This window comes from Emys orbicularis, chromosome 1 (genome assembly GCF_028017835.1).
Source record: "Emys orbicularis isolate rEmyOrb1 chromosome 1, rEmyOrb1.hap1, whole genome shotgun sequence".
Taxonomy (NCBI): Eukaryota; Metazoa; Chordata; order Testudines; family Emydidae; genus Emys; species Emys orbicularis.
This window is the reverse complement of record NC_088683.1, coordinates 309,402,912-309,429,787: the sequence shown is the minus strand read 5'-3', so window position 1 is coordinate 309,429,787 and position 26,876 is coordinate 309,402,912. Positions and strand designations below refer to the sequence as shown.

At 41.9% G+C, this 26,876-nt stretch overlaps 1 protein-coding gene across 1 annotated transcript in view; it reads left to right on the top strand.

The window, feature by feature from the left end:
- Positions 1–12,330: 12,330 nt before the first annotated feature.
- HTR2A (5-hydroxytryptamine receptor 2A) overlaps positions 12,331–26,876 on the top strand; it is a 43,423-nt gene continuing 28,877 nt past the window's right edge. The window contains exons 1-2 of the mRNA XM_065423296.1: positions 12,331–12,802; positions 17,111–17,311. Coding sequence (XP_065279368.1) covers positions 12,331–12,802; positions 17,111–17,311 — 673 coding nt within the window. The remainder of the gene's footprint in view (positions 12,803–17,110; positions 17,312–26,876) is intronic.

Here is a 26,876-nt window from a genome sequence, read left to right as displayed (position 1 = left end):
CTGCATTTTCTATGAATCAGCCAAGCTGCCAACCCATTTCTTCCTAAATTAAAATGAGACTGGCTACAGCAAAATGTGTTTTAGTAAATCAAATGTGTGCAGAGGCCCCTGGTCATATGAAAACTATCTTTAGATAGATATTTAATATTCAGAGCCTGAGAGAAAGACATGGCAAAGAGACTGATCCTTCAGTCTTCACTATGGCAAAACTAATGTTGATTTTTAAGCGAGTTTTGCTCTAAATAAAGGATGCAGGATTAGTCCCTACAGCAGTAAGTGAGAGAGCATACAATGCCTCAGCCCTGAGCTGGTCAGGAAATTTCCATAAAAATGATGTTTGACAGAAAATGCAGTTTCTGCAAAATCAAATTTTCTGTGGAAAATTTTGATTTTGCTGAAATTCAATTTCTTGATTGGAAAAATCTAAACAAAGTATTTTGTTTCACCAGAATCAAAATATTTGGTTTATTCACCTGATCTCAAACATTTTATTTTAAGTCAGTTCAACATTAAACTATATCTTGCCATGGTGCATCAGAGGAGGTGTAATCCAGCTATGGAGTCCAGTGACCAGAGTAGAATGGGGGCAAGAGGCGTGGGAACGACAATTCCCATGAGGTACTGCAGCATTGTAGGCAGGTGCAGTTGAATAGTGAATTAACTCCTGATGAAACATTTCAGTTGAGGAATATTAAAATGTTGAATTTACATTTTTTTAAAAGGCAAAACAAGACATTTTCCAATCAGAAATTTTCATCCTGTGAAAAAATTTGATATTTTAACTTTTCATCCCAATTTGGGACAAAACCAAATGTTGAGGTACTAGAATTTCCTGCAGGAGAGAAATCCCAATTTTTGTTCAGCTGTACTCTGCCCCAAAGATATTTATCCCAGTTTTATGCCAATGCAACTCCACTGAAGTCAACAGTTACTGCAGATTAAAACTGATATAACAGAGGAGAACTTGTCCCAGCACATACATACAATTCTAAACAAGATATGCATATTACAATGTTATATCATATCACTCACATTTATCCCTTGTTAGGATTTTACATGCTCAGCAAAGTTTTGAGACCCAGTTGGGTCTTAATGGCTGTAACAGAGTCTCCATCGCACCCCTGCATATCCAGCCCCTTTGCTCTGCTCCTCACAGACTCAGGGACATCCTGAGCTGGTGCAACTCCCATGCTCTTTATTTGTGTCTGTTTCCCAGCACCAGTTTCCTACTATATACAGGTTATTTACAATGGCTTGGCCTAACAAGCTTCCTGGTCTCTACCTGCCTACTCTTCTTCCACTTCCTCCCAGCCTTATAGCTCCTGCCTAATGAGGCTGGCAGGTGCAGTCAGTGATTAGGCAAACCCAGGGCTGGCCTTACCATGAGGCGAACTGAGGCAGTTGCCTCAGGTGCCAGACTGTGGGCGGGGGGTGCCACTAGGCCCAGAGTGTAGAAAATTGTGTCTGCTGCTGGTGCATATGTATTCTCTCTGCTCTAGCTGCACAGAGATGGTGGAGTGCTGTGCTGGAGGAAGGAGGGCACAAGAGACATAACAGGCAGGCAGGAGAAAAAGTGAGAGGGAATAACAGAAAGCAGCAGGACCTGCAGGAAGAGAGAGGAGGAGGAGCCTCTTATGTACCTCTCTAGCACCCCCAGGAGCCTGGACTGATTAACACCAGCTTCTCAGGGAGCTTCCCGTTTCCTGCTGCTTCCCTGAACCCACTTGAGGAGAACAGACAGTCAACTGAAGTAGTAGGAGCTAGTTAGGCCCTTAAGACGCTGATATCTTCCCTCACTGAGGCCCTGCTATGAGCCTGCTTATTTGTCCCCTTCAATTGAGTGTTGAGAGCCACTATAGCTGGCACAGAACAGCAATCATGAGTGAAAGAAGAAAACGCCCCTCTGGGGCAGCATTCAGAAAAAGAAAGAAAGCAAAGGAAGCTTTTCTATCTAAGCAGGAAGGAGCTCTCCTGAGTCACACAGACACAAATGTCCATGGTGAGTCTTCCGGCCCCAGTGAGGATGTGAGTGGTGAGGAGATGCCTGATCTTCCAGTTAGTCAGAGTGCAGGTGACCTGGCAGCTACTGCAGCGTCCATATCTCCATCTCAAATGGATGTAACCTGCACATTCCTGAAGAAAAGTGTAGATCAGAGAAGAGTGTGGTGGAGGCGCAAAAAACAGGAGTTAAGTTCCTTAAGTCTAGATGATCCGGGACTATGGACCCACTTGAGTAGTAGCCTGAGGGACTTCCTTGTACTGCATGGCCACAGCAAGTGAAAAACTTCATGTTCCCCAAAGACAATGAAAATAGACGTTTCCATCCAACACATTACTGGCGTGAAATCCCCAATGGTGACAAAGTGGAGAGGCCATGTCTTATGTACTCAAAAACCCAGAATGCTGCATACTGTTTTGGTTGCAAACTCTTCCAGTCTAATGTTCCAGCCACATTGGGTTCTACAGGAAGAAAGGACTGGAAAAATCTGGCTAGAAATCTGGCATGCCATGAGAAGGCAGCAAATCACCAAAGAGCATTCCATAGGTGGAAAGAGCTTGAGATGAGACTAAGGTTAAAGGCCACCATAGATGATCAGCATCAAGAGAAGACTGCATCAGAGTCTCTTTACTGGCAAAATGTTTTGAACAGGCTCATTGCCATTGTGAGACTGCTTGCTACCCAAAACCTAGCACTGCATGGCACTTCAGATCAGCTATATGTGCCAAACAATGGAAACTTCCTTAAAATTGTGGAGCTCATGGCTGAGTTTGATGCTGTAATCCAGGAGCATCTAAGAAGAGTCACCACCCAAGTAATGTACACACACCACTACCTTGGAAAAACAATTCAAAATGAGATCATACAGTTACTGGCAACAAAAGTCAAAAAGAAGATTGTGGCACATCTGAAGTCAGCAAGATATTACTCTGTTATTCTGGACTGCACACCTGACATCAGCCATACGGAACAAATGACTTTAATGGTGCATTTTGTAACAACAACAGAACCTAGTGAAAATGTCCCTGCAATGGTGACTGTCAGAGAGCATTTTCTAGAATTTATTGACATTAATGATACTACAGGAGCTGGTATGACAAATGTGCTTCTTCAAAAGCTGGAAGATACGGGAATTGCGATAGCTGACATGAGAGGTCAGGGCTACGATAATGGTGCCAACATCAGAGGAAAGAACAGAGGAGTGCAGACACGGATCCGAGAGTTACACCCACGAGCTATTTTTGTCCCATGCAGTTCTCATTCATTGAACTTGGTGGTCAGTGATGCAGCATCAGCTTCTAGTGAGGCTGCTGAATTTTTTAATGTAATTCAAAGCATCTATGTATTTTTCTCTGCATCAACTCATCGATGGCAAATTTTGAAGCAACATCTGGGAACATCTTCTTTGACACTGAAACCACTGAGTGCCACACAATGGGAAAGTCGAGTGGAGGCAATAAAGCCTATCAAACACCAAATTGGGAAGATAGATGATGCCATAGTTGCCATTATGGAGGATAATGCTATGACAGGAACTGTTTGTGGGAGAACAGTGGCAGAGGGAAATGGAATCACCAGAAACATACATAACTTCAAATTTCTGTGTGGCTTAGTGTTGTGGCATGACATACTGTTTGAAATAAAAGTTGTAAGCAAAAGACTCCAAGGTGTTGACCTTGATATATCTGGAGCAATGGAACAACTGGACAAAGCAAAGTTATACCTACAGTCTTATCGGTCAGATGAGGGATTTCAAAACGTTCTGAAGAGTGCACAGAAGTTGGCAGAGGAACTTCACACTGAAGCTATTTTCCCACCCATTCAAGAATACAAGAGTCACCAAAGAAGAAGACATTTTGATTACGAGGCACAGGATAATCCCATGAGAGACCCCAAACAACAATTCAAAGTTGAATTCTTTAACCAGGTGCTAGATTGTGCAATACAGTCAGTTGAAGAACGTTTCATGCAGCTCAAGGAACACAACAGTATATTTGGGACGTCGTATGATATTCCAAAACTCCTCACTATACCTGAAGAAGACCTACACCAGCAATGCAGGGCACTAGAGACAGTATTGACACATGATGATATGCGCAATATTGATGCGAGTGATTTAGGTGATGAACTGAAAGCCGTTTCAAGATACATTTCAGCAGGATCAACTCCAAAGGCTGTTCTGGAATATATGTGCACAAATAAGATGACCACCCTCTTTCCAAATGCTTTTGTTGCTCTGCACCTACTTCTAACACTTCCTGTAACAGTTACCAGTAGAGAACGCAGCTTCTCCAAGCAGAAGTTAATAAAAACACATCTACACTCCACAATGACACAGGAGAGGCTGGTCGGCCTTGCAACCATCTCAACAGAGCATGAGCTGGCCCAGACTGTGGACCTTCAGGAAGCAGTTCAAATCTTTGCAACCAAGAAGGCACGGAAAGCACCACTTTGATAATTCAAACAGATAAAAATGCCAGTGTTTATTATGCAGACAAGAAAAGTTACGTTTGCTGTTCAGGTGTTTGAAAGTTAAGTGTTACTTAAAATTTTTGAACAAGGCATTTTAAGTTGTTAGTTCTCCTTTATTGGGGTAGGTAGCAGAGCAGTACCATGAGAGGAGTAGAACAGGAAGAAGGCAGAATTGAGACCTTTCAAAGTTTTGGCCAAGCGAGGGGGCATGGGGGCGTCATTTGAGCTCCCCGCCTCAGGTGCCAAAATGTTGTGGGCCAGCTCTGGGCAAACCCCAGCTATTTACCCAGCCCCAATCCATTTCCCCTGATTGGGTCTGGAGTGGCAGGAGCTGATTAAGGCTTCCCCAGCAGCACCCTGCCACAGTGGCTGATGCACTGAATGCTCTCCTGCCTACTGTTTTAGCAGCTGATGAAGTCAATGGAGGTAACCTGGCATGAAACCAATATAACCGAATGCAGAATTAGGCCCATTATACTTACATGACTTTCTATCATTTTGTATCTTTACACTTTATAATTGGTGGCTTTGGGGTTGTCAGATACAGGGGTCTTTTACCCAGATACATAAGTAATGTTATGAAGAAATAACAGTGTGTATGACAAACTGGAAAGGAATTAACACATTGATGGGAATGAGACATTGATGAGGACAAGGTAACAATGAGACACATACACTGTTGTATGGTTAAATGCAGAGTATTACCAAAGAGGGGTAACCACCCCAAACTATCTGGCAGGGTTTTTCCAATGCAGACCTCACCTGGCACCAATGGCCCCAGGTTCTATAAAACTGAGGATGGATGGGAAGTTCATGTCCCCTTACATTCTCAGGTCTGCCCATCCTACGACCACATGGAGCACTGCCCTCACTGCTCCTGGTTAAGATCTCTTCCCTTCTTCACTGCTCCTGGCCCATTCAAAGTAGTACTTTGGCTAGCAAGTAGAGCATTTTCAGATACAAGAACTTGCCTGCAAGGGGAAATTGACCAACAAAGCTAAAACATAACTATTATGCTATTGCTATTCTGATATTACTCACTTGTGTTGACATTCTATTCTGGAATAAAAGTGACTTTATTCTGGACTAATTACTCTATTTGTATTGTTCTACAACTGTGCTGGTCAATTTCCTCGCATAGACAAAACCCAAGAGGCCATAAACCATAACTGAGAACTGAATGTGAAGCTAACATATAAACATGTCAAGCAAATAATTATAGAAAGTACATACATAAAACTAGACTCACTTCTTTTGCAATGCCCTTTAAAAATGAATTCCCAACAACAGTAATAAAAATGAAAGCTCAACAATAAAAGCCCATCAAGATGTGTGTATAACTACCTAAGTAAGGATATGGTATTGTTTCCTTGTACTCCCTCTTCTTTCTCAACTTTGTTTTTAGTTTACATTACTTGTGTCTTGTCTCCTCTTAAATTGTAATCTGTTCACTGCAGAACCTGGTTTGTGGTTTTTTAAATAGTAGTACACCCAGCACACTTTTGGGGGTATATGAATAATAATAGAATGTGGAACAATCTATCAAACATCACAAATAGTGTACATCAGTCCAAAATGCAGGGAGTAGTGAATCACTGGGGATAAAGGAAGATCTGATCCGAAATTTCATCCATAATTAAATAGAAACTGAACCAAACGTTTGGGGTTGAAATTTAACTTATTTTATATATGTATTTTCTGCTGCATTTCCTGGTTTCAGACAAAATGGGAAAAGGAGGAGTCAATATCCTATTAGAAAGGGTGTTCTTGAGGTATTTTTGGCCCTGCTGGAAGTGTGACAGGCCAAAAATCTCATAAAAATGTTCTCATATGAACTGGAGTCCAGTTCTATGAAGAAAAGGCAACCAAACTTTAAGAGTGCTTATCTGAACTGAAACATCAAACCTTAGATGGTCTCCCCTCAGTACAAAATAAAGAAGGATTAAGGAGTTTAGGGGTACAGAAACTCCCTGGAGATTATGGTGAAAACAGATCAATACTATTTAATTATTTGTTTTGATTTATAATTACAAGACATAAGAACATAACATAAGAACATAAGAATGGCCATACTGGGTCAGACCAAAGGTCCATCCAGCCCAGTATCCTGTCTACCGACAGTGACCAATGCCAGCTGCCCCAGAGGGAGTGAATCCAACAGGCAATGATCAAGTGATCTCTCTCCTGCCACCCAACTCCACCCTCTGACAAACAGAGGCTAGGGACACCCTTCCTTACCCATCCTGGCTAACATCCATTAACGGACTTAACCTCCATGAATTTATCCAGTTCTCTTTTAAACACTGTTATAGTCCTAGCCTTCACAACCTCCTCAGGCAAGGAGTTCCACAAGTTGACTGTGCGCTGTGTGAAGGAGAATTTCCTTTTATTTGTTTTAAACCTGCTGCCCATTAATTTCATTTGGTGCCCCCTAGTTCTTGTATTATGGGAACAAGTAAATAACTTTTCCTTATTTACTTTCTCTATATCACTCATGATTTTATATACCTCTATCATATCCCCCCTTAGTCTCCTCTTTTCCAAACTGAAAAGTCCTAGCCTCTTTAATCTCTCCTCATATGGGACCCATTCCAAACCCCTAATCATTTTAGTTGCCCTTCTCTGAACCTTTTCTAATGCCAGTATGTCTTTTTTGACATGAGGAGACCACATCTGTATGCAGTATTCAAGATGTGGGCGTACCATGGATTTATACAAGGGCAATAAGATACTCTCCATCTTATTTTCTATCCCCTTTTTAATGATTCCTAACATCCTGTTTGCTTTTTTGACCGCTGCTGCACACTGCGTGGACGTCTTCAGAGAACTATCCACGATGACTCCAAGATCTTTTTCCTGACTTGTTGTAGCTAAATTAGCCCCCATCATATTGTATGTATAGTTGGGGTTATTTTTTCCAGTGTGCATTACTTTACATTTATCCACATTAAATTTAATTTGCCATTTTGTTGCCCAATTACTTAGTTTTGTGAGATCTTTTTGAAGTTCTTCACAGTCTGCTTTGGTCTTAACTATCTTGAGCAGTTTAGTATCATCTGCAAACTTTGCCACCTCACTTTTTACCCCTTTCTCCAGATCATTTATGAATAAGTTGAATAGGATTGGTCCTAGGACTGACCCTCGGGGGACACCACTTGTTACCCATCTCCAGTCTGAGAATTTAGCATTTATTCCTATCCTTTGTTCCCTGTCTTTTAACCAGTTCTCAATCCATGAAAGGACCTTCCCTTTTATCCCATGACAGCTTAATTTACGTAAGAGCCTTTAGTGAGGGACCTTGTCAAAGGCTTTCTGGAAATCTAAGTACACTATGTCCACTGGATCCCCCTTGTCCACATGTTTGTTGACCCCTTCAAAGAACTCTAATAGATTAGTAAGACACGATTTCCCTTTACAGAAACCATGTTGACTTTTGCCCAACAATTTATGTTCTTCTATGTGTCTGACAATTTTATTCTTTACTATTGTTTCAACTAATTTGCCCGGTACTGATGTTAGACTTACCGGTCTGTAATTGCTGGGATCACCTCTAGAGCCTTTTTTAAATATTGGCATTACATTAGCTATCTTCCAGTCATTGGGTACAGAAGCTGATTTAAAGGACAGGTTACAAACCATAGTTAATAGTTCCGCAACTTCACATTTGAGTTCTTTCAGAACTCTTAGGTGAATGCCATCTGGTCCCGGTGACTTGTTACTGTTAAGTTTATCAATTAATTCCAAAATCTCCTCTAGTGACACCTCAATCTGTGACAATTCCTCCGATTTGTTACCTGCAAAAGCCGGCTCAGGTTTGGGAATCTCCCTAACATCCTCAGCCGTGAAGACTGAAGCAAAGAATCCATTTAGTTTCTCCGCAATGACTTTATCGTCTTTAAGCGCTCCTTTTGTATCTCGATCATCCAGGGACCCCACTGGTTGTTTAGCAGGCTTCCTGCTTCTGATGTACTTAAAAAACATTTTGTTATTACCTTTTGAGTTTTTGGCTAGCCGTTCTTCAAATTCCTCTTTGGCTTTTCTTATTACATTTTTACACTTAATTAGGCAGTGTTTGTGTTCCTTTCTATTTACCTCACTAGGATTTGACTTCCACTTTTTAAAAGATGCCTTTTTATCTCTCACTGCTTCTTTTACATGGTTGTTAAGCCACTGTGGATCTTTTTTAGTTCTTTTACTGTGTTTTTTAATTTGGGGTATACATTTAAGTTGGGCCTCTATTATGGTGTCTTTGAAAAGCATCCATGCAGCTTGCAGGGATTTCACTTTAGTCACTGTACCTTTTAATTTCTGTTTAACTAACTCCCACATTTTTGCATAGTTCCCCTTTCTGAAATTAAATGCCACAGTGTTGGGCTGTTGAGGTGTTCTTCCCACCACAGGGATGTTAAATGTTATTATATTATGGTCACTATTTCCAAGTGGTCCTGTTATGGTTACCTCTTGGACCAGATCCTGCGCTCCACTCAGGACTAAATCAAGAGTTGTCTCCTCCCTTGTGGGTTCCCGTACCAGCTGCTCCAAGAAGCAGTCATTTAAAGTATCGAGAATTTTTGTCTCTGCATTTCATCCTGAGGTGACATGTTCCTAGTCAATATGGGGATAATTGAAATCCCCCACTATTATTGAATTCTTAATTTTGATAGCCTCTCTAATTTCCCTTAGCATTTCATCATCACTATCACTGTCTTGATCAGGTGGTTGATAATAGATCCCTAATGTTATATTCTTCTTAGAGCATGAAATTACTATCCATAGAGATTCAATGGAACATGTGGATTCACTTAAGATTTTTACTTCAGTTGATTCTACATTTTCTTTCACATATATTGCCACCCCACCACCCCCCACGACCTGTTCTGTCCTTCCAATATATTTTGTACCCTGGAATGATTGTGTCCCATTGATTGTCCTCAGTCCACCAGGTTTCTGTGATGCCTATTATATCAATATCCTCCTTTATCACGAAGCACTCTAGTTCACCCATCTTATTATTTAGACTTCTAGCATTTATATACAAGCACTTTAAAAACTTGTCACTGTTTGTCTGCCCTTTTCTGATGTGTCCGATTCTTTTTTATGTGAATGTTTGTCATCTGATCTGGCCCTTACATTATCCTCCTCCATCCTCTCCTCCTGACTAGAACCTGGAGATTCTCTATCATTAGACTCTCCTCTAAGAGAAGTCTCTGTCCGATCCACATGCTCCTCTGCAGCAGTCGGCTTTCCCCCATCTCTTAGACAACCATTCACAGCTATCAGTCCTCCACAACAGTTGGAATAGCCTGCTCCAACAATCACTAATAAAAATAATAATGAATGCCAACTAGTAACAACCCAGATCAAGGTAAAAAAAAAATCCTCCAAATGCCACCCACACCATACCTAAATATCAAAGAAAACAGATGGGCTTTGCTGCTGTAGTCAATACTGTAAGTTTGTTACACAGATTTAAAGCAGGAAGTGCTCTACTTTTAGCTGAGTAGAGGCATAGGTGCTAGAACTAAGGGTGCTGCCACTGCACCACATGGCTTAAAGGCTCCCTATTGCCTCATTGGATCAGTTCCCATGATTTTAACACATGCAAAGGAAGCCAGAGGTCTTTAGATAAATAATCTAAGTTATCTTTAGATAAACACAAAATAATGATGCATAATCTGTTTCCAGTGGCACTTCCAAACAGGGAAGGGAGAATGAGGGATTGTCTTGGGGCTAGAGTACTGGGATATGACTTAGAAGAACTGAGTGCAAAGCTGGACTCAGCTACAGGCTTCTTGTGCAACCTTGAACAAAACACTTAATCTACTCTGTGCCTCAGTCTCCCTTCTGGAAAATGGAGTGCTGTGAGGATAAAATTGACCAGTGATTGTAAGGTACTCACATACTATGGTGATGAGGGCCATATAAGAACCTAGATAGAAGAAGGTACAAGCCCTGGCTGGAAGAGCTCAATCTACAGACAGAGAGTAGGGGGGAAGGGATGCTATACGTTAGTAAGGTGGTAATTGGCCACATCAAATAGGTAGCTTGTTTTATTTTCAACATAACACATAAATTATTCTCAGTTACCCTCAAACGTCTCATTATCAGTTAGCTAGTTTCCCCACAGGCATCCTGGTACAAACGTTACAAAGGAATAGGCCGTAATCCTGGAAGACCATTTATTTTCACTATTTAATCTAGACAGTGTTTACCTGAGCGGATTACTTCACTTGGAATGCTTTTCTTTCAAACAGGTTATTGAGGTTAATTGTAGTTTCCAGCTCTTGACAAATAAAAGTGACATCAGGGTATATATGCAGTGTTGTCATCAGGATATATATGTTATATGTATTATATTTATTATCAAGATATATATATTACATATATATAATAAATATCTGTTGGCAAGTTGGTTATGACATCAGTGAAGACCCAGAAATAAAATTATAAAAATCTAAATGTTACTAATTCAGTTTAGGGTTAGCATAAAAGCTGCAACCTTTAGGATGGAAAAAGCTGTATGTTTACAATTTTACCAGCATGTACCATTACGAGACTTATTTATTGCCTTCCTAAAAACTTCACCTTGTAAAATATTATCAGCACGTGCAGCTGCTTTACCCAGCATCCTATACTAATGAAAAATGTAATTTTTTTTAAACTAAGCCCTCCAAATGATAAAGTGAAAAAGCTGGTATTTATTAAAAAAATACCCTATTTGGTCTGCCCTCCTTTGCTGTTGCTACCTTGCAGTTTATGACATCTAGCTAGTGGGAGGTCTGACAAACTGAACAAGGCAGTGAGCAAGAAATTACATTCCTGTTGAAATCAGTAATCCCTTTGTGGAGACTGCTCCTTCTATTGGTGTGATTTCTTTTGTGTCACTTTGAGAAGGGCTCTAATATTATTATTATTTTAAATGTAGTTTGCCTTTGGGGAGGGAGGGGGGGAAAGCGCAAGGAAAGAGACAGCAAGCTGCCCATCTCTCAGAAGAAAAGAACAAGACTCGCAGCACAGGAACTGGCTTCACTCTAATGTACAGTCTAGAAGTCAACAAAACTGTAATCAAAATACAATCATTTTTGTAGAGACTGAAGAGAAAGGACACAAAAGTGGATAACACAGTGAAGGATACAATAAAGCAGGGTACAAAGTGACTCTAATGCACTTTGAGTGTGGGCTCTGAAGTACAATGTAAGTCTTACCTTATCTTGTATTTTTTTTATACTTGTAGTACTTAGTCATTTTATTTCTATTTTGAAGCCATGCTGGGCTAAAAAGTAATCATTACAATTACATATTAAAATCAATATGGAACATTACTTGTAATTTTGGTATGAGACTTAAAATGATATTGTAATATGACAGAAGACAGAGACTATCAGCCATAATATTGAAGATGAACTATAAATAAGAGCATATCTAATTATTGTGAGAGTAAGATGCTGAATGGAATCTTTAATCAACTTTCTTAACGCAGAGCACAGAGAGCTTTGCTGTTTTGTATGGCAAGCTATTTTCATACTGCTGTGTTTAAAACTGTGTGATTACAGTTACCAATAGCAATAGGATGTAGCTACAGAAGGGAGTCCTGGTGGTTGCAAAAGTTTTTTGGCCAATGTTTTTGCTCTCTGAAGCCTCGAGTCCACATTTTCTAGCCTGTAAGTTAGTTTTGCTTTTCTACTGGATTTTTAACAGATGCTGATATTGGACTACCTGAAACTGAAAATAACAGTATTTGAGCAACCAGAATAACTCCATCAGTTTTCTCAGTCATATTAATGATGAAAAACAATCAACAAAAAAAGAGTCCCTTCTTTCCACCAGCATCAGCTTTGAACAGAGGAATATAAAGCCTGATGGTGACAAAGGGTTATAACTTTCTGTTTTTTCACTGTACATCCTCCCCGGTTTCAGATTTAGCAATGGATATTCTTTGTGATGAGGAGAACCCAACTGCAAACTCCTTAATCCAATTAAATCATGAGCGAAGACTCTACAAAAATGTTTTTGTGCCTGGAGAGGTTAATGCATCTCATCTGTTTAACTTGACTGTGGACTCCGAAAACCTGACTAATCTTTCATGTGAAGGTAGCTTGACTCCGCCGTGTTATTCATCACTATTTCATCTTCCAGAGAAAAACTGGCCAGCTCTGCTGACAGTTATAGTGATTGTTCTAACCATTGCTGGAAATATTCTTGTTATCATGGCTGTGTCACTGGAGAAAAAGCTACAGAATGCCACTAATTATTTTCTAATGTCACTTGCAATAGCTGATATGCTGTTGGGTTTCCTTGTCATGCCTGTGTCAATGTTAACCATACTGTATGGTGAGTATCACCTGTCTAACCTATTGCATACATTGAGTAGCTTTTTTAAAATTGCATGCACACACTGTTATTTTCAGGAAAATGTAAATACAGGCTAGTTTTAAGGTATATTCTTTCCACCTCCCTGTGCAAGGTAAAAAATAACTATAAGGGGTAAATGTATGTAAAGAACAGATGCAATATTTACATGTTTATTTAGTTTTAACTTTTAAGTATGGACATTTTAAACACAGTCCAAAATGTCAATTTGCCACTTTGATTCTGATGGAATTGTCTTATAATTTCTATCAGATATTGTGTCCTTTCTGTTGTATCAGTTTTATCTTTGACGCATAGTTTTCGGTGTTACTAATAAGTAAGTAATGTCCTGTCAATTACTTTGCTCTGCAAATAGGCACAGAAGCATTAATGACTTGGTGCCCTCAGAGTTAAAATAGCCTGCCTCTATTTTTAATTTTATTTCATTTTTTTAATCAAGCATTGCAATTCTAAATAATTATCTTTCCACTGAGATCCTTATTTACAGGTCTACCTTTAAATTTCATTAGCTACCATGAAATGTTGGAATAAGTGTTTTGAAGGAGGCTGAAAAGTAGATAGACTTAATTGTGCCCAATTGTTAGTAACATTTACAAATTAATAATCAAATATCAAGATCTTTATCTATGTATTCTAATGAGTAATTTGAAAGTGTAAATTGAATTGTGACACTGTTTATTGAGATTGGTAACGGAAGTTTGTTATTTTGACCAAAATCCTCAGCAGCCTCTGTTACACAGCAGAGAAGGTTGAAAAGCAGCAGCCCAAGTGTTAAATGAAAATATGTTCCTATTTTTGTGTAATTTTCCTTCAAAACTTAGAAAAATACCCAATACAAGAAGAGAAGAGACATGAGATGAAATAGCTTCTAGGCTTGTTTCAATAAGCTAAATCATCAGCCACTAAACTGTAACTTTAGGAAGATTTTATTAGGAAACAGCAATATAAGAGTTTATTTCCAAATCTCCCTCTTTCACTTTCCCTGTGATCTAGACAAACTACCCTAAATAGTATTATCAAATTAGGTTTGGAATTGGCATGGGTCTGTGACTGATTGTATCAGTAGTATCATTACCTTTGGTAGTGGGGAAGCTAATGAAAAATAGTGCCAGAGACGCAGTAATTGCTTGATTTGTGAGATAAGTGAAAGACTCAAGCCCTGGATGGTTCACTGACACATGCAACAGAGACTCCTGCTGGCCAGTCCCTGCCACTGAGGAAGCTAATCCCTGCCTCTGCTCAGAAATCCATATTAAATTGTGACCATTCATTTATTTTAATTGCAATATTTACATGGTCAAATGCACCCTTAATACACACATAGCAATAGGAGGGCAGCTGCATGATCACTGCAAAGGAGAAAAACTCCGTCCCCTCCATTTGACAGGGAAGGACTCTCACTTTGCTTCTTCTCTATTTTTTCCTCTCTCTTTTCTCCTTTGCAGTGTGATGTCTTTTGCCAGAGGAAAGATCCCTTTCCAGGATACATGCCTTTGAAAAATCACTCAGTCATTCTGGCATGAGCTTTCCTAGAAATGCAGCATCAGCATGATACATTATCAGCATCACAATGACCAGCAAACCGTTTATTCTAGAGAACCCCCCTACCCAACCAGAACTAAGAACTTCACCCCAACTATCAGAGGCAAAAGGCCAGGAATCAGCCAGTTTCCAGACTCCCATTAACCTGTGATCATATTATCCCAGGCATCAAAGCACTTCTGGTGCTATTTGCACTGAACTCAAACCAGAAGTCATTATGGCCCAGATCCTCAAAATCAATGGGAGTTGGGCACCTAAATACCACTGATAATCTGGCTTTAAGAGCTCAATCCTATAAGGAGCCAGCACCTTAAACTCCCATCATCAGGGCACTCAGCACCTGGAGAGTTGCTCAGCACTATTTCAGACTTTTAGAGTCTCATCTAATTCCAGATTAAGTCAGTAAGAGTTTGGCCATTGGTTTAAGTGGGAACAGAAATGATCCCTTAGGTCTGAATGCCCCCTCTACGTATAAATTACTAGCACCCCAGATCAAAAGCCTGGATATGAACGCTCTAAACTTTAGAGTGTTGGAGAAATGGTTGAAATGCAGATTTGAATGTGGTTTGGACCTCAATTTGAAGTGTGGGTGTGGGTGTGTATTAACATACATACAATATTATTTGTATTTCAATATCGGCCAGGACTCAAACAGGGATTGGGTCCCTTTTGTACTTGTGCTATACAATTACCTTCACACAAAAAATGGCCCTTCTATGATTTTCTATAGATACATACCCAAAAAAATCCATTAAAAGAATGTTAAGGTTGCAAAGTCAAGGATTAAAAAGATAAGAAATGACAAAAATAAATTCTGCCCAGGCAGCTTTAACTCAACCTCCTTGTGCGTAGTCATTACAATAACATTTTGTCCAACATCCCTTGGGAAGTCTGTAGCAGAAGCAGGAGCAGAACGCAGCTCTCCTACATAGCAGTCCAGTGCCTTGAACACAAGACAAAGGGATATTCCTTCATGTGGAAACTTGTTCCTCTACACATAGCATTAGTAGAGTTGAAGCCCAGGACCTTTCAATCCACTGCACAGATCTCTACTGCTTCTGTTGAAGAAGTAACTGGTAGTAGTAGGAGGAGGACGTTACTCTTTATGGGGACCAGGCACTAGAGAAGAATGTGACACGTTTCGCCAATGTTAGATAACTGTTTGCTGGACAGCGGGGGAATACTGGGAATCCAGAACCTGGGGTTATATTCCTGGCTCTGGAGGGGAATATGCACAGCCAAACACATAAATTTGGCACATCCCTTCAGAAAAGTATTGTGGCTAAGTGGCTGAAACTTGAGTCCACCATATTAAATCTACGGACAAATTCTGGTCCCCAGAATGGTATATAGGGGCTGTAAAGGCTGCAGAGTGGCCACTTGGGGAATTCCTCCAGGGCTGGGCCTCTGGCCCTACTCTTCACATTCTTGCAGCCCTCAGCATAGGGGCATGCCAGGGGAAGGAGGCAAAGCTCTGTGCTGCAGCAGTTCTGAGCTGTGAGGAATCCCATGGGCATCTGTGTAAGGCTGTAAATTAGAGCAGTCTCTGGGACCCCTAATTTATGTTGGGGATGGACCCAGCTCTTAGAGTAGCCCAGACTCTGGGAGGTACAAAGGTGATTTAAAACCAACTTTCCTCCCCATTTCTCTATACGACACTTTCTGAGAAGCGCAGCACAGAATCCGGTGTCTTGGTTCTATTCTCAACACTGTCACAAAAGACCTCATGATACTTCTCAGTTATCCCATCTGTAATATGAAGGAATGATACTTGCCTGCCTCCTCAGGTTGGGGAAGGCCTTGCTTAATAACAAGGACCATGAAGTGTACAGTGGAAGAGCTGAGACTAGAACTCACTGTCTCCCCCTAGCACTCAGCACACCTTCCCTGGTGGGCAGAGCACATTGAAACAGGAAGGGGAGCTCTCACTGCTCCAGCCAAGAAAGAGGGAGAGCAGAGGAGTTCTTCCTATGGTTTTAGTGGAAGGGAGAGCTATATTCCCTTCAGCTTCCACTCACTTTATGCTCTTTGACCAGTATTTCTCAGACTGAAAACTGAGACACACTTCAGAAAAATTAAGCCAATTGCATTCCCCTTCCACCCTGTCATGTTAGCAGGACAACATGGGGAAACTTGCACTGCCCCTGTTCCACACACCCCCAGCTAGTCCTTCAAATGCCACACACACTTTAGGAAACTCTGCCCTGTGCCAAAGGGGTAGCAGCAGCTGCTGCTATAACTTCCACATCATCCCCATCTGGAGCTCTAGTTCTCTGCCTGGGACCTTCAGTGTGGTTAGCACCGTGGGACTGGAGCATGCTTAGTGCAAATGGAACTTTCAGAGATTTTAGCAGCAGGCCTCTCATAAGATCTACTGACCATGAGCAAAGGCCAATTTTCTTATAACTTGGTCTAATCGGTATGTATTTTCACAGGAAAAACTAAATGCATTTCTCTGCTCCCAGGACCATCCCCCTGCTAAATTTGCTCCAAACCCTGCAGGTGCTAGAGCTCTTCAAAGAAAACTGGAGAAATGGGTTTACGTTGACAAAACTGCCTATTTTTCCCTAACATCTTTCTCAGAAATGCCTATGTATATAGAATCAGCCTGAGCCAGAAAGCAGGCCAACAACATCTCAGCCCCAATGGTTAAGTTTGGTAAAGTTATAAGCAATTCATCCATCCATTTATACTCTGTTTAGCTGATGCTAACTTTCTCCTTTGCAGGATATACATGGCCTCTGCCTACAAAACTCTGTGCTGTCTGGATCTATTTGGATGTGCTTTTCTCCACTGCCTCCATCATGCACCTCTGTGCCATCTCTCTGGATCGCTATATTGCCATACGAAATCCCATCCATCACAGCCGCTTTAACTCCAGAACTAAGGCTTTCACAAAAATAATTGCTGTTTGGACCATATCTGTTGGTAAGTGAGGCAACATTTCAACACATAATTATAGATTCCTGGTTTTTTAAAGACTTGACAAATATATTACAGATTAAAATTGTATCCCAGGCTGCAAGATTTTGTTTGCCATAATATTAGATATGGTGTAATATTGTAATTATATGATAAAAATCACCAGTGACAATGGCAAGTGGAGAAATATTGAGCAGCACTCTGCAGTGAAAGAACACACAACAAAGTCAAAACTGTTGTATTCAAGTTTCTTCTATAGATGTGCTTGTTTTCAGTACTGATATCCCCTACTACCTTGACACCATGAAAGAGCAAATGATCAGGACTGAAAAAAGAGCTCTCTGATTTTGCTGTAATTCAATTGTTCCTGACACCTTATCGCTATGACTTGTTTACAGCAGGGTTGCTTTTTTGTTTTGTTTTTTGTTTTGTTTGTTTGTTTTTGAGGCAAAGCCTATCTGCTCCTCCATGGTCACCAAGGGCCCGAGACACATGGATCCAGTGCAGTGCCACTGCATGCTGAGTGGGCAGGATCTGGGCCTTTGTGCCTTGCAGTATGAGGGATTTCCTCATGGATGTCACCTATACACCTACCCCTGTGTACAGAATGCACAGAAAAGTGTATATTTTAAACTATGTTAATCACAAATTCATAGGAACATAGGAATTGCCAGACTGGGTCAGGCCAGTGATCCATCTAGTCCAGTACTCTGACTGACAGTGGCCAATACTAGTTGCTTCACAAAGAAAGCAATTATGGAATAAACTGCTCACACGGAAAGCTTCTTCTCAATCCCCATTAGTTAAAGGTTGGTTTATGCCCTGAAACACAAGTGATTATGTTCCCTTTCAAAACTCTTGGAGGGTTTTTTGTTTGTTTGTTTCCTTTCTATCATGCTGTTTCAAGAATTATAAACACCCATCGTGGTAATAGAAAGCACTATACAAATAAAAAATTCAGTAGCATTTAACCATCTAGAGTTTTTTCTCCCACCAATGATCATTTGATCCACACATTTTCTGTGTTATGATAGTGTACTAATAATAACTGATAATAACACGGCCCTTATTCTTTGTATAACATGATGCCTATGTTTATTAGAAAGCAATGAAGTGTGGCATGACTGAAAATTACAGAATCTTGCTTTATGCAGTGTTGTAGCTGTGTTGGTCCCAGGATATTAGAAAGACAAGATGGGTAAGGTAATATCTTTATTGGACCAACTTCTGTTGAAGAGAGAGACAAGCTTTTGAGCTACACAGAGCTCTTCTTCAAGTCTGGGAAAGGTACTTGGAGCATCACAGCTAAATATAAGGTGGAGCAGATTGTTTTTCATAGGTAGGTAGCACATATTCTAAGGGACCTTTCAAGATGGAGTGGCCTGTTAAAACCTCTGCAGTCATAGGACCAAAAGTGGGGGGATTAATGGGTTACAGATTGTTGTAATAAGCCATAAATCCAGTGTTTCTGTTCAGTCCATGATTTTTAGTGTCTAGCGGAGTTATGAATTTAAGCTCCCAGGCTTGTCCTTTGAAAATGTTGTGCAGGTTTCCTTTGAGGATGAGGCCTAATAAGTCAGATATAGAGTGATTGCTTTGTGAGGGGTGATAGGGCGTTTTTGTCTTTAATCATTTTCCTGTGTGACTTCATTCAAAAGCATAGTGATTGTCTGGTTTCACCCACATAGTTGTTATTGAAGCATTTAGTGCACTGGATGAGGTACACCAAATGTTGTGATAGGCCTGTGTAGGATCCAATATTTACAAATATTTTCAAGACACTGGACAACCCTCAGATATCCACCCCAAATACATTGTCATCCCATTTCATCCTCACCCATAACAATTGTACATTCAATAACAAACATTTTGTCCAAACCATGGGAACAGCCATCGGTACTTGGATGGCTCCCCAATATGCTAACTTCTTCACCTTGAAGAAGAATTTCTGGACAAATGCACCATGAGGCCAATGACATGCCAGGGATATATCAATGATATTTTCATTCTCTGGACAGGTGACTTAAACTCCCTCATAGATTTCCACCATAACTTCAACAAACATCTATCATCCATTAAACTCTCTCTGGAACACTCCCACACTAGCATCAACTTCCTGGATACCATGATCAGCTTCATCAATGGAGCCCTACAGACAACGATATACAAGATCATGATACCTACCTTCATAGATCCAGTAACGACCCCAAACAGACTAAGAAATCTGTTATCTACAGCCAGGCACTCAGATACCATAGAATATGCTTTGAGGAGGAAGTCTGGGATATACACTGTAACACACTCAAAAATGTCTTCACCAAACAAAAACACTCCACCAGAGAAGTAGATCACATCATGGAACGGGCCACCCGAATACCCTGAGAGAACTTGCTTCAATATAGAAATAAAATCCTCTCCTGTCCCACGCCCCTAGTTGTCACCTACCACCCCATACTGGAACCCATATGGGTATCATCAAAAAACTACAACCCATACTCGATGGGGACACCATCCTGAAAGAAATCTTTCTTGAACCCCCTCTTCTGGCCTTCAAACAACCCCCCAACCTCTTCAAACTCATCATCAGAAGCAAGCTCCACACAGACCGGGACACACCTACTCAAAGCAGCACCAGACCTTGCCAGAACAACAGATGCAAAACCTGCAGACCTATCTCAACTGCTACAATTATCAACACCCCCCACAACACACCTTTCAAGATCCATGGGTCCTACAAATGCCTATCATAACTTGTGGTGTACCTCATCCAGTGCACTAAATGCCCCAATAACAATTATATGGGTGAAACCAGGCTATCACTATGCTCTTGGATGAACTCACACAGGAAAACGAAAAAGACAAAAACATCACATCACTTGTGGGTGATCACTTTTCACAAAGCAATCACTATATATCTAACCTATCAATCCTCAACCTCAAAGGAAACCTGCACAACACTTTCAAAAGACGAGCCTGGGAGCTTAAATTCATAACTCCGCTAGACACTAAAAATCACGGACTGAACAGAGACATGGGATTTATGGCTTATTACAACAATCTGTAACCCATTCATACCCCCCTCCCCTTTTTTGGTCCTATGACGGCAGAGGTTTTAACAGGCCACTCCACCTTGAACGGTCCCTTAGAATATGTGCTAACTTCCTTTGCAAAGCAATCTGTTCCACCTTGTATTTAGCTGTGATGCTCCAAGTACTTTTCCCAGACTTGAAGAAGAGCTCTGTGTAGCTCAAAAGCTTGTCTCTCTCATCAACACAAATTGGTCCAACAAAAGATATTACCTTACCCACCTTGTCTCTCTAGAATCTGGCTTTGTTATGTTTTGATAACAAAACCTGTGATGTAATCCTGGAAGTCAAGTGGGATGATATGGTGCAACCTGTCTATCTCATTTACATATCGTACCTAATCATAACAGCTGTTAAATTAAATATATGTATACGAAAATCCAGTTAACAGACTGAGCAGTGAGAGGAATGGAATGGTGCTCAGTTGCCTTGTTAGTAGTGTGATATCATGATGCATGCAGAGACAAGCTGAAGGAAGAAGATTCGAGCCCCCCGAGACGGTGAATATGTCTTGAATGTGATGTGCTCTGGGAAAAAGGGAAGGAGGAAGCTGCATAATAACCAGTGGAGCGGCAGCGTGGCATCTGGTTATCCCTCATCTCCAAAGTAGAGTGAGTGTGCATCATGGCAGATTGCCACATAAAAGGGACAAAGAAAAATGCTAGCCCCATAAAGAATCCGAATGGTCTCAGCCCTTCGGTGCAACTAACTGTCAATCAGTTGTCAATGTAATGTAACCCTGTCCTCCTCCAGCACTCCCTTGCCTGCAAAAATCTGCCGCAGCAAAGTTAGGAAATGGCTTATGACCAAAGAGATGTTTTATCTATCATTTACCAACCTCCAGGCTCCCCATGCTACTTATAGGACTTAGTCTATACATTATTTAACTCTGCAGTTCCACACAGGTACAATTAGCACAGGCAGACCTAAAAATGCAGTATAATGTAACTTCATTAAGGGATTCTGTCAGGAGAGAATAGATTTATCATGTCCCCTGAGACTCTGCCTTCTGGGTCCCATTTTGTTTGTCATTCTGTTGTACCTCTATTCCTGTGGCTTGCAGTTAGGCCATGTTGACCTCTGTTGCTTTGGGGAGTTTTTGTTATCTCTGTTATGGATGAGCTGTAGGGTATATGGGTAAAGGAAAGAGATTAAGGCCTTGATACTCTCCTTCACTGACTTTGCTCAGCACAGGTTAGATGGGGGTCATGCCAATCAGAGAGACAGTTACAGCTTCCTGATTGTCAAGTTACTCTGGCCCCTGGCCCCTGCCCCAGTGTAAATTAGACCAACAGCTCTGGCATAAATTAGTGGCTGTTCTTATTTATGCCAGCTGACTATGCTCCCCAAGGCACCATACATCAGGTAAGAATTGACGAAGCTCAGGTGCCATGCCCTCTATGCTGGGGGTGCAGCTGGTATAGGAGTTGGCTGTGCTGGTTGTATGCCAACATAGACCTCAATCATGCCAGGGAAATTCTCAGCAGGCCAGCTAAGGCCAGATTCCAACATCTTTGCATGATCTGAATGGTACAGAGTGGTAGGAGTAAGAGGAAAGAATCAGGGCCAAGGTATCTCTCTTCCACTTGCTGTAACATGAAATCAGGAGTAGTATTGTTAGTTGCTTTATGTCAGTTCTGTAGTTCTGCCTCTTTTAATAGCTTGGACACTGTTTTTCCTTGGGAGAGGAAGGTGCAGGCTAGATTGGAGGGCAGGTTGAGGGGTTGTTGAAGAGGGACAGCTAGGAAGCTACAGTGTTGGTTGATGAGTGGTATAATGATGTTTTTTAATGAATAAAACAAAATCTGAGCTATTTGTGAATTGAACTGTAGTATGTGAAATTATAACAAAGTTGTGTAATGAGGCACAAACTCTCCTCTTTTCCTGGAGAGCTCAATAGAGTGGTCACTATAGTACGAGCCAAGGAAGACAAGATGCCAGGAGCTTCCTGACTTTTTCTGATCAGCTCTGCAAGATGAATAACTCTGGATTTTTGTTCCTTTTTCTTTTCTATTTTAAAAAGAAGTCTGAGTGTAGGGGCAGGGGATGTGGGCAGATTTTCAGAAAGTGATGAGCACCTGTCTTTGACAACCAGATTCCTTTAAGGTGTCTCAAATTGGGCACCCAAAAAATGAATGCAGTCAAAATCACTAGATACTTATGAAAATCTTGGCCAAGGAAATTAAATATTAAAACTAATTCAACAATGAGGTTGAGAAATCAAGCATTTCAAAGTCATAAAATTCTGAAAGTTTTTATCACCATTGTATAATATTTTTGTTCCTGATTTCCTGTTTAAATCTGAACTTTAGTGAACTCTAGTTTTATTAGGGTCTGATCCAAACAACGCTGACATTAATGACATTGACTTCAGTGAGCTTTGGACTGAGCTCATAATGTATTACATAACAATTTGGGACAGGAAATGTGACTTACCTGACTTCTGAAAATCTTGATGTTCTCAGCCTAAATTTTGTATTAAAATGAGTTTTTATATTTAACAGCAGAATAACATTAACCCAGCAGCCTTTATTTCTCTAGACCATGAAGTGCCAAGGGCAATTGGTTTAAGATAGAATCTAATTACTGTAACAGATTCTAATTCTGTCTTTAATTCTTAATTCAAACGGTACCCAAAGTGGCTGGATAATTAGGTTATCTGTGGCTATTGCAGGGGCAGGCCTGTTATTCTAGAAACCTTAAATGTCTAAACACTGAAAATGATTCAATTTATTTTAGAGCATAGAGGTGATATCTGAAAATAGGTGTCAAAAACAAGACATTATCACTTCTTGAAATGTATTACAGTGGTCTATGTGAAACCCAGTTCGATAACATTCAGCTAGCATATGTGGTACTATAAATAAAGCCTGCACTGAAAAACTCCATAGAAGCTCAATAAAATTAATCTAGTTCACTTCTTTTGAACAAAATTTTGGAATCTAAACCTAAGAAACACAATCCCCTGTAAAAGGGCTAAAAACCAGCCTTCTCTCATTTTAGCAGACCTTTGAAAACAGTACATAAAATAAAAGTTAGAGTAATAAATGTTAAGGTTTCACTCATATCATTCCTCAGTTCTTAGCCCTCTTTGTTATAGGATTCACCTTCCTATTGTGATCTAAGTCATGTGAAGTTTGAAGAAGGCCAAATCCTCTTAGCTGAGTTTCTCTCTTCTTTTATCCTTCCTTCCTCAGCCTACACATCTGTTCACTGCCTTCAGGCACTCTCAGCTCTCCCTAGTCAGTAGCCACGTAGATTTATACAGTAATTTTCCTCCAGAAGGATCCCAAATAGCGCTGGGGAAAACTGATGAAAAAAACTTTTGCAACATTTATCTCAAAACTTTTGCCAATTCCTTTTCCATAGTTTTGGAGACTTCAAATTTTTGATTACTGCAAAATGTAGATGAGCATTTCCCAAAGCGGAAGTCTAGTAAGGCCAAAGGACCTCCCTCCAGTACTGAAGGGGTTAACGCCCCCTGGTGGGCACAGCCAAACCTACCCCGCCCTCCCCCCTTACAGGAAGTGCAAGGGCAGGGCCAGAAGTAGAAGAGCAGTGTCCTGGAGTTCAGTTGTGGCTGGGCCAGGGAAAGAAGCAGACAGCTCTCCAAGCCCTCTGCAGAAGCATCACCTGGCTGCTGGAAGCGAAGGCACACCTCAGCCACTGGAGATGGAGGAGCCTGGGGAGCAACCAGAGGAAGTGTTGCCTGGCCACTAGATTGAAAAGCCGAACCCCATAGTGATGGAGCATTCTCTCGCCAAGAGTGGTGGGAAGTGGTCCAGGGAAAACAGATCTTGTTCCAGTTGTGCTGCTGGGAAGTGAGGCAGCATGCTCCAGCCGTTTTGTTATGCTCCTGCAGACCCGGTGGCAGGACCATCCGCCACTTTTAGGGGCATGAGCTGGGACCTGGTGGAGTAGCATGGGCCTGGGTATCCCTACCCCCTGCTGCCACCCCATACCTGAGGTGTCCGCCAACTCACCCTAAGCCAGAAGGCCTACACCAGGGAGTGGGAGACTGTTTCCTGGCTCTGCCCCACCCACAGGGCCAGAGCCCAAACTGTTATTGATTGCTCCAGCCAAGAGCTGCGAGCCTTAGATTGTTTCCCTGCTCTGCCTCACCCAGGCGGCCAGAGCCCAAATGACTATTGATTGCCCCAGCAAGGGGCTGAAGCCCAGACCTATGGCCATTCGCCTCACCGAGAGGGGTCGGCCCCAACACCGAGAGGGGAGATGGCTACAGGAAGGAACAGCCTAGGGGGCATGGAATGGCGGTAATGTAACTTTCCTCTATGCTGCCTAGCCAATATGGCAGGGCTGAAGGGAAGTGTGATTGGTTTTATTTTCCTGTAGGGGGGAGACTCCGCTCTCAAAAGCTAGGGAAGTGCTGATGTAGAGGCTCACAATTTTTCTTGGACCTCGCCACATAATCTACTCCTCTTTTGAAATGTTTGTGCCAAGTACCATAGCAGCTCTTTTTGAGGAACAGAGGAATGCTAAACAGCTGCACCCATGTCAGTGATGTATTACACACACTGGATCAGGTGGGAATGGAAGCAGACAGGGAAGCATTGTCACCTCATTCCACCTGTGGAGCTGACACAAGCATCTAGATCAGGAGCTTTACCCCAAGAGCCTCCACCCCACAGTAGAGAGCCAACCCGAAGAACTGGCAGATGCAAGCAGGGCATTATCGACCCTCTTATTTTTCAGATCCCTTCTCAATACTACTTCTTCCATGATGCCTACAAATACTCAGCCAACTAATTAAAGGCAAGGGCAGCTGGGCATAATATAACAGCATTGATTAATTTAGTATATTGTTAAAAGTTCCTAAATTTGTATATAATTACATAAACAAGCTATGTTAAAAGACCATTATTAAGGTTGCAAAGTAAACACTCAAGAGTTAGGTTAGCCAGAATTAAAGCTGCCCATTCAACCTAAACTCAGCCCCCTATGTGTATATGCATTATGATTAGGGCCCTACCAAATTCATGGTCCATTTTAGTCAATTTCACAGTCATAAGATTTTAAAATAGTCAATCTCATAGTTTAAGATGTTTACATCTGAAATTTCACAGTGTTGTAACCATGGGGGTTCCGACCCAAAAGATGGTTGTGGGCGGTCGTAAAGCTATTATAGGTGGGGGATGAGGGGAGTTGCAGGATTGCCACCCTTACTTCTGTGTCCAGCTCTAAAGCTAGTGCCGCTGCCAGCAGCACTGCAGATGTGAGGATAAGAGGGCCTGGGGAGGGTCGTCACTTGCGGGGGGGGGGCAGTGCTGGACTTTACAGGTGGACGACTGCCCAAAGCCCCAGGGTCAGGGGGGTGTCATGGTCTGCCACCCCCAGCCGGCCCAAGGCTCTTTTAGCCCCTGAGCGCTGGGCCCAGAGCCAGGGAGGGGCAGGGGTGGGGGGCGCCCCAGCCGGGGGCTTCTACTATGCACCAGGCTCCCACTTCTAGTCCCGGCAGGGATGGGACTTCCTCTTCCCCTGCACAGGCCGCTCCAGGGATGGGTCAGACCCACCTCTGGGAACCTCCCCCGGCTGCAGGAAGCTCCATCCAGCTGGGCTCTGAAGGCAGCACTGCTGCGGAGCTTCCTGCAGCCCGGGGAGGCTCCTAGAGGTGGGTCTGACCCGGCCCCGGGAGTGGCCCTTGCAGGGGAAGAGGAAGTCCCGTCCCTCCCTCCCCAGCCAGCCAGGACCAGCAGCTGGAGCCTGGTTCATGGTAGGACCCCCCGGCTGGGGCACCCCCCCAGCCCTGCCCCTCCCCTACAATGCTGAATCATAGAATATTAGGGTTGGAAGAGACCTCAGGAGGTCATCTAGTCCAACCCCCTGCTCAAAGTAGGACCAACACCAACTAAATCATCCCAGCCAGGGCTTTGTCAATCCGGGCCTTAAAAACCTCTAAGGGTGGAGATTCCATGACCCCCCTAGGTAACCCATTCCAGTGCTTCACCACCCTCCTAGTAAAATAGTGTTTCCTGATATCCAACCTAGACCTCCCCCACTGCAACTTGAAACCATTGCTTCTTGTTCTGTCATCTGCCACCACTGAGAACAGCCTAGCTCCATCCTCTTTGGAACCCTCCTTCAGGTAGTTGAAGGCTGCTATGAAATCCCCCCTCACTCTTCTCTTCTGCAGATTAAATAACCCCAGTTTCCTCAGCCTCTCTTCGTAAGTCATGTGCCCCAGCCCCCTAATGTGTAGGGCCCATTAATCAATAATAATTATACCAATATAGAATTCATTATTGTAGTAGTAGACCTCACCAAAATTGGCTACTGATGAATTAATGCCCACTTAATTCATAAATGGTCCTGGGAAAAGTCAAAATTATTAACTGCAATAGTGTCTGTTTCTGTATATAGTAAGCATATATACTGATTAAGAGACAGAGAGTTTAAAGTCAAAAGTATCCACTAATATGGGGTGCCCAATTTGAGAGAGAGGGCTGTAAAACAGGCACATCAAGAGC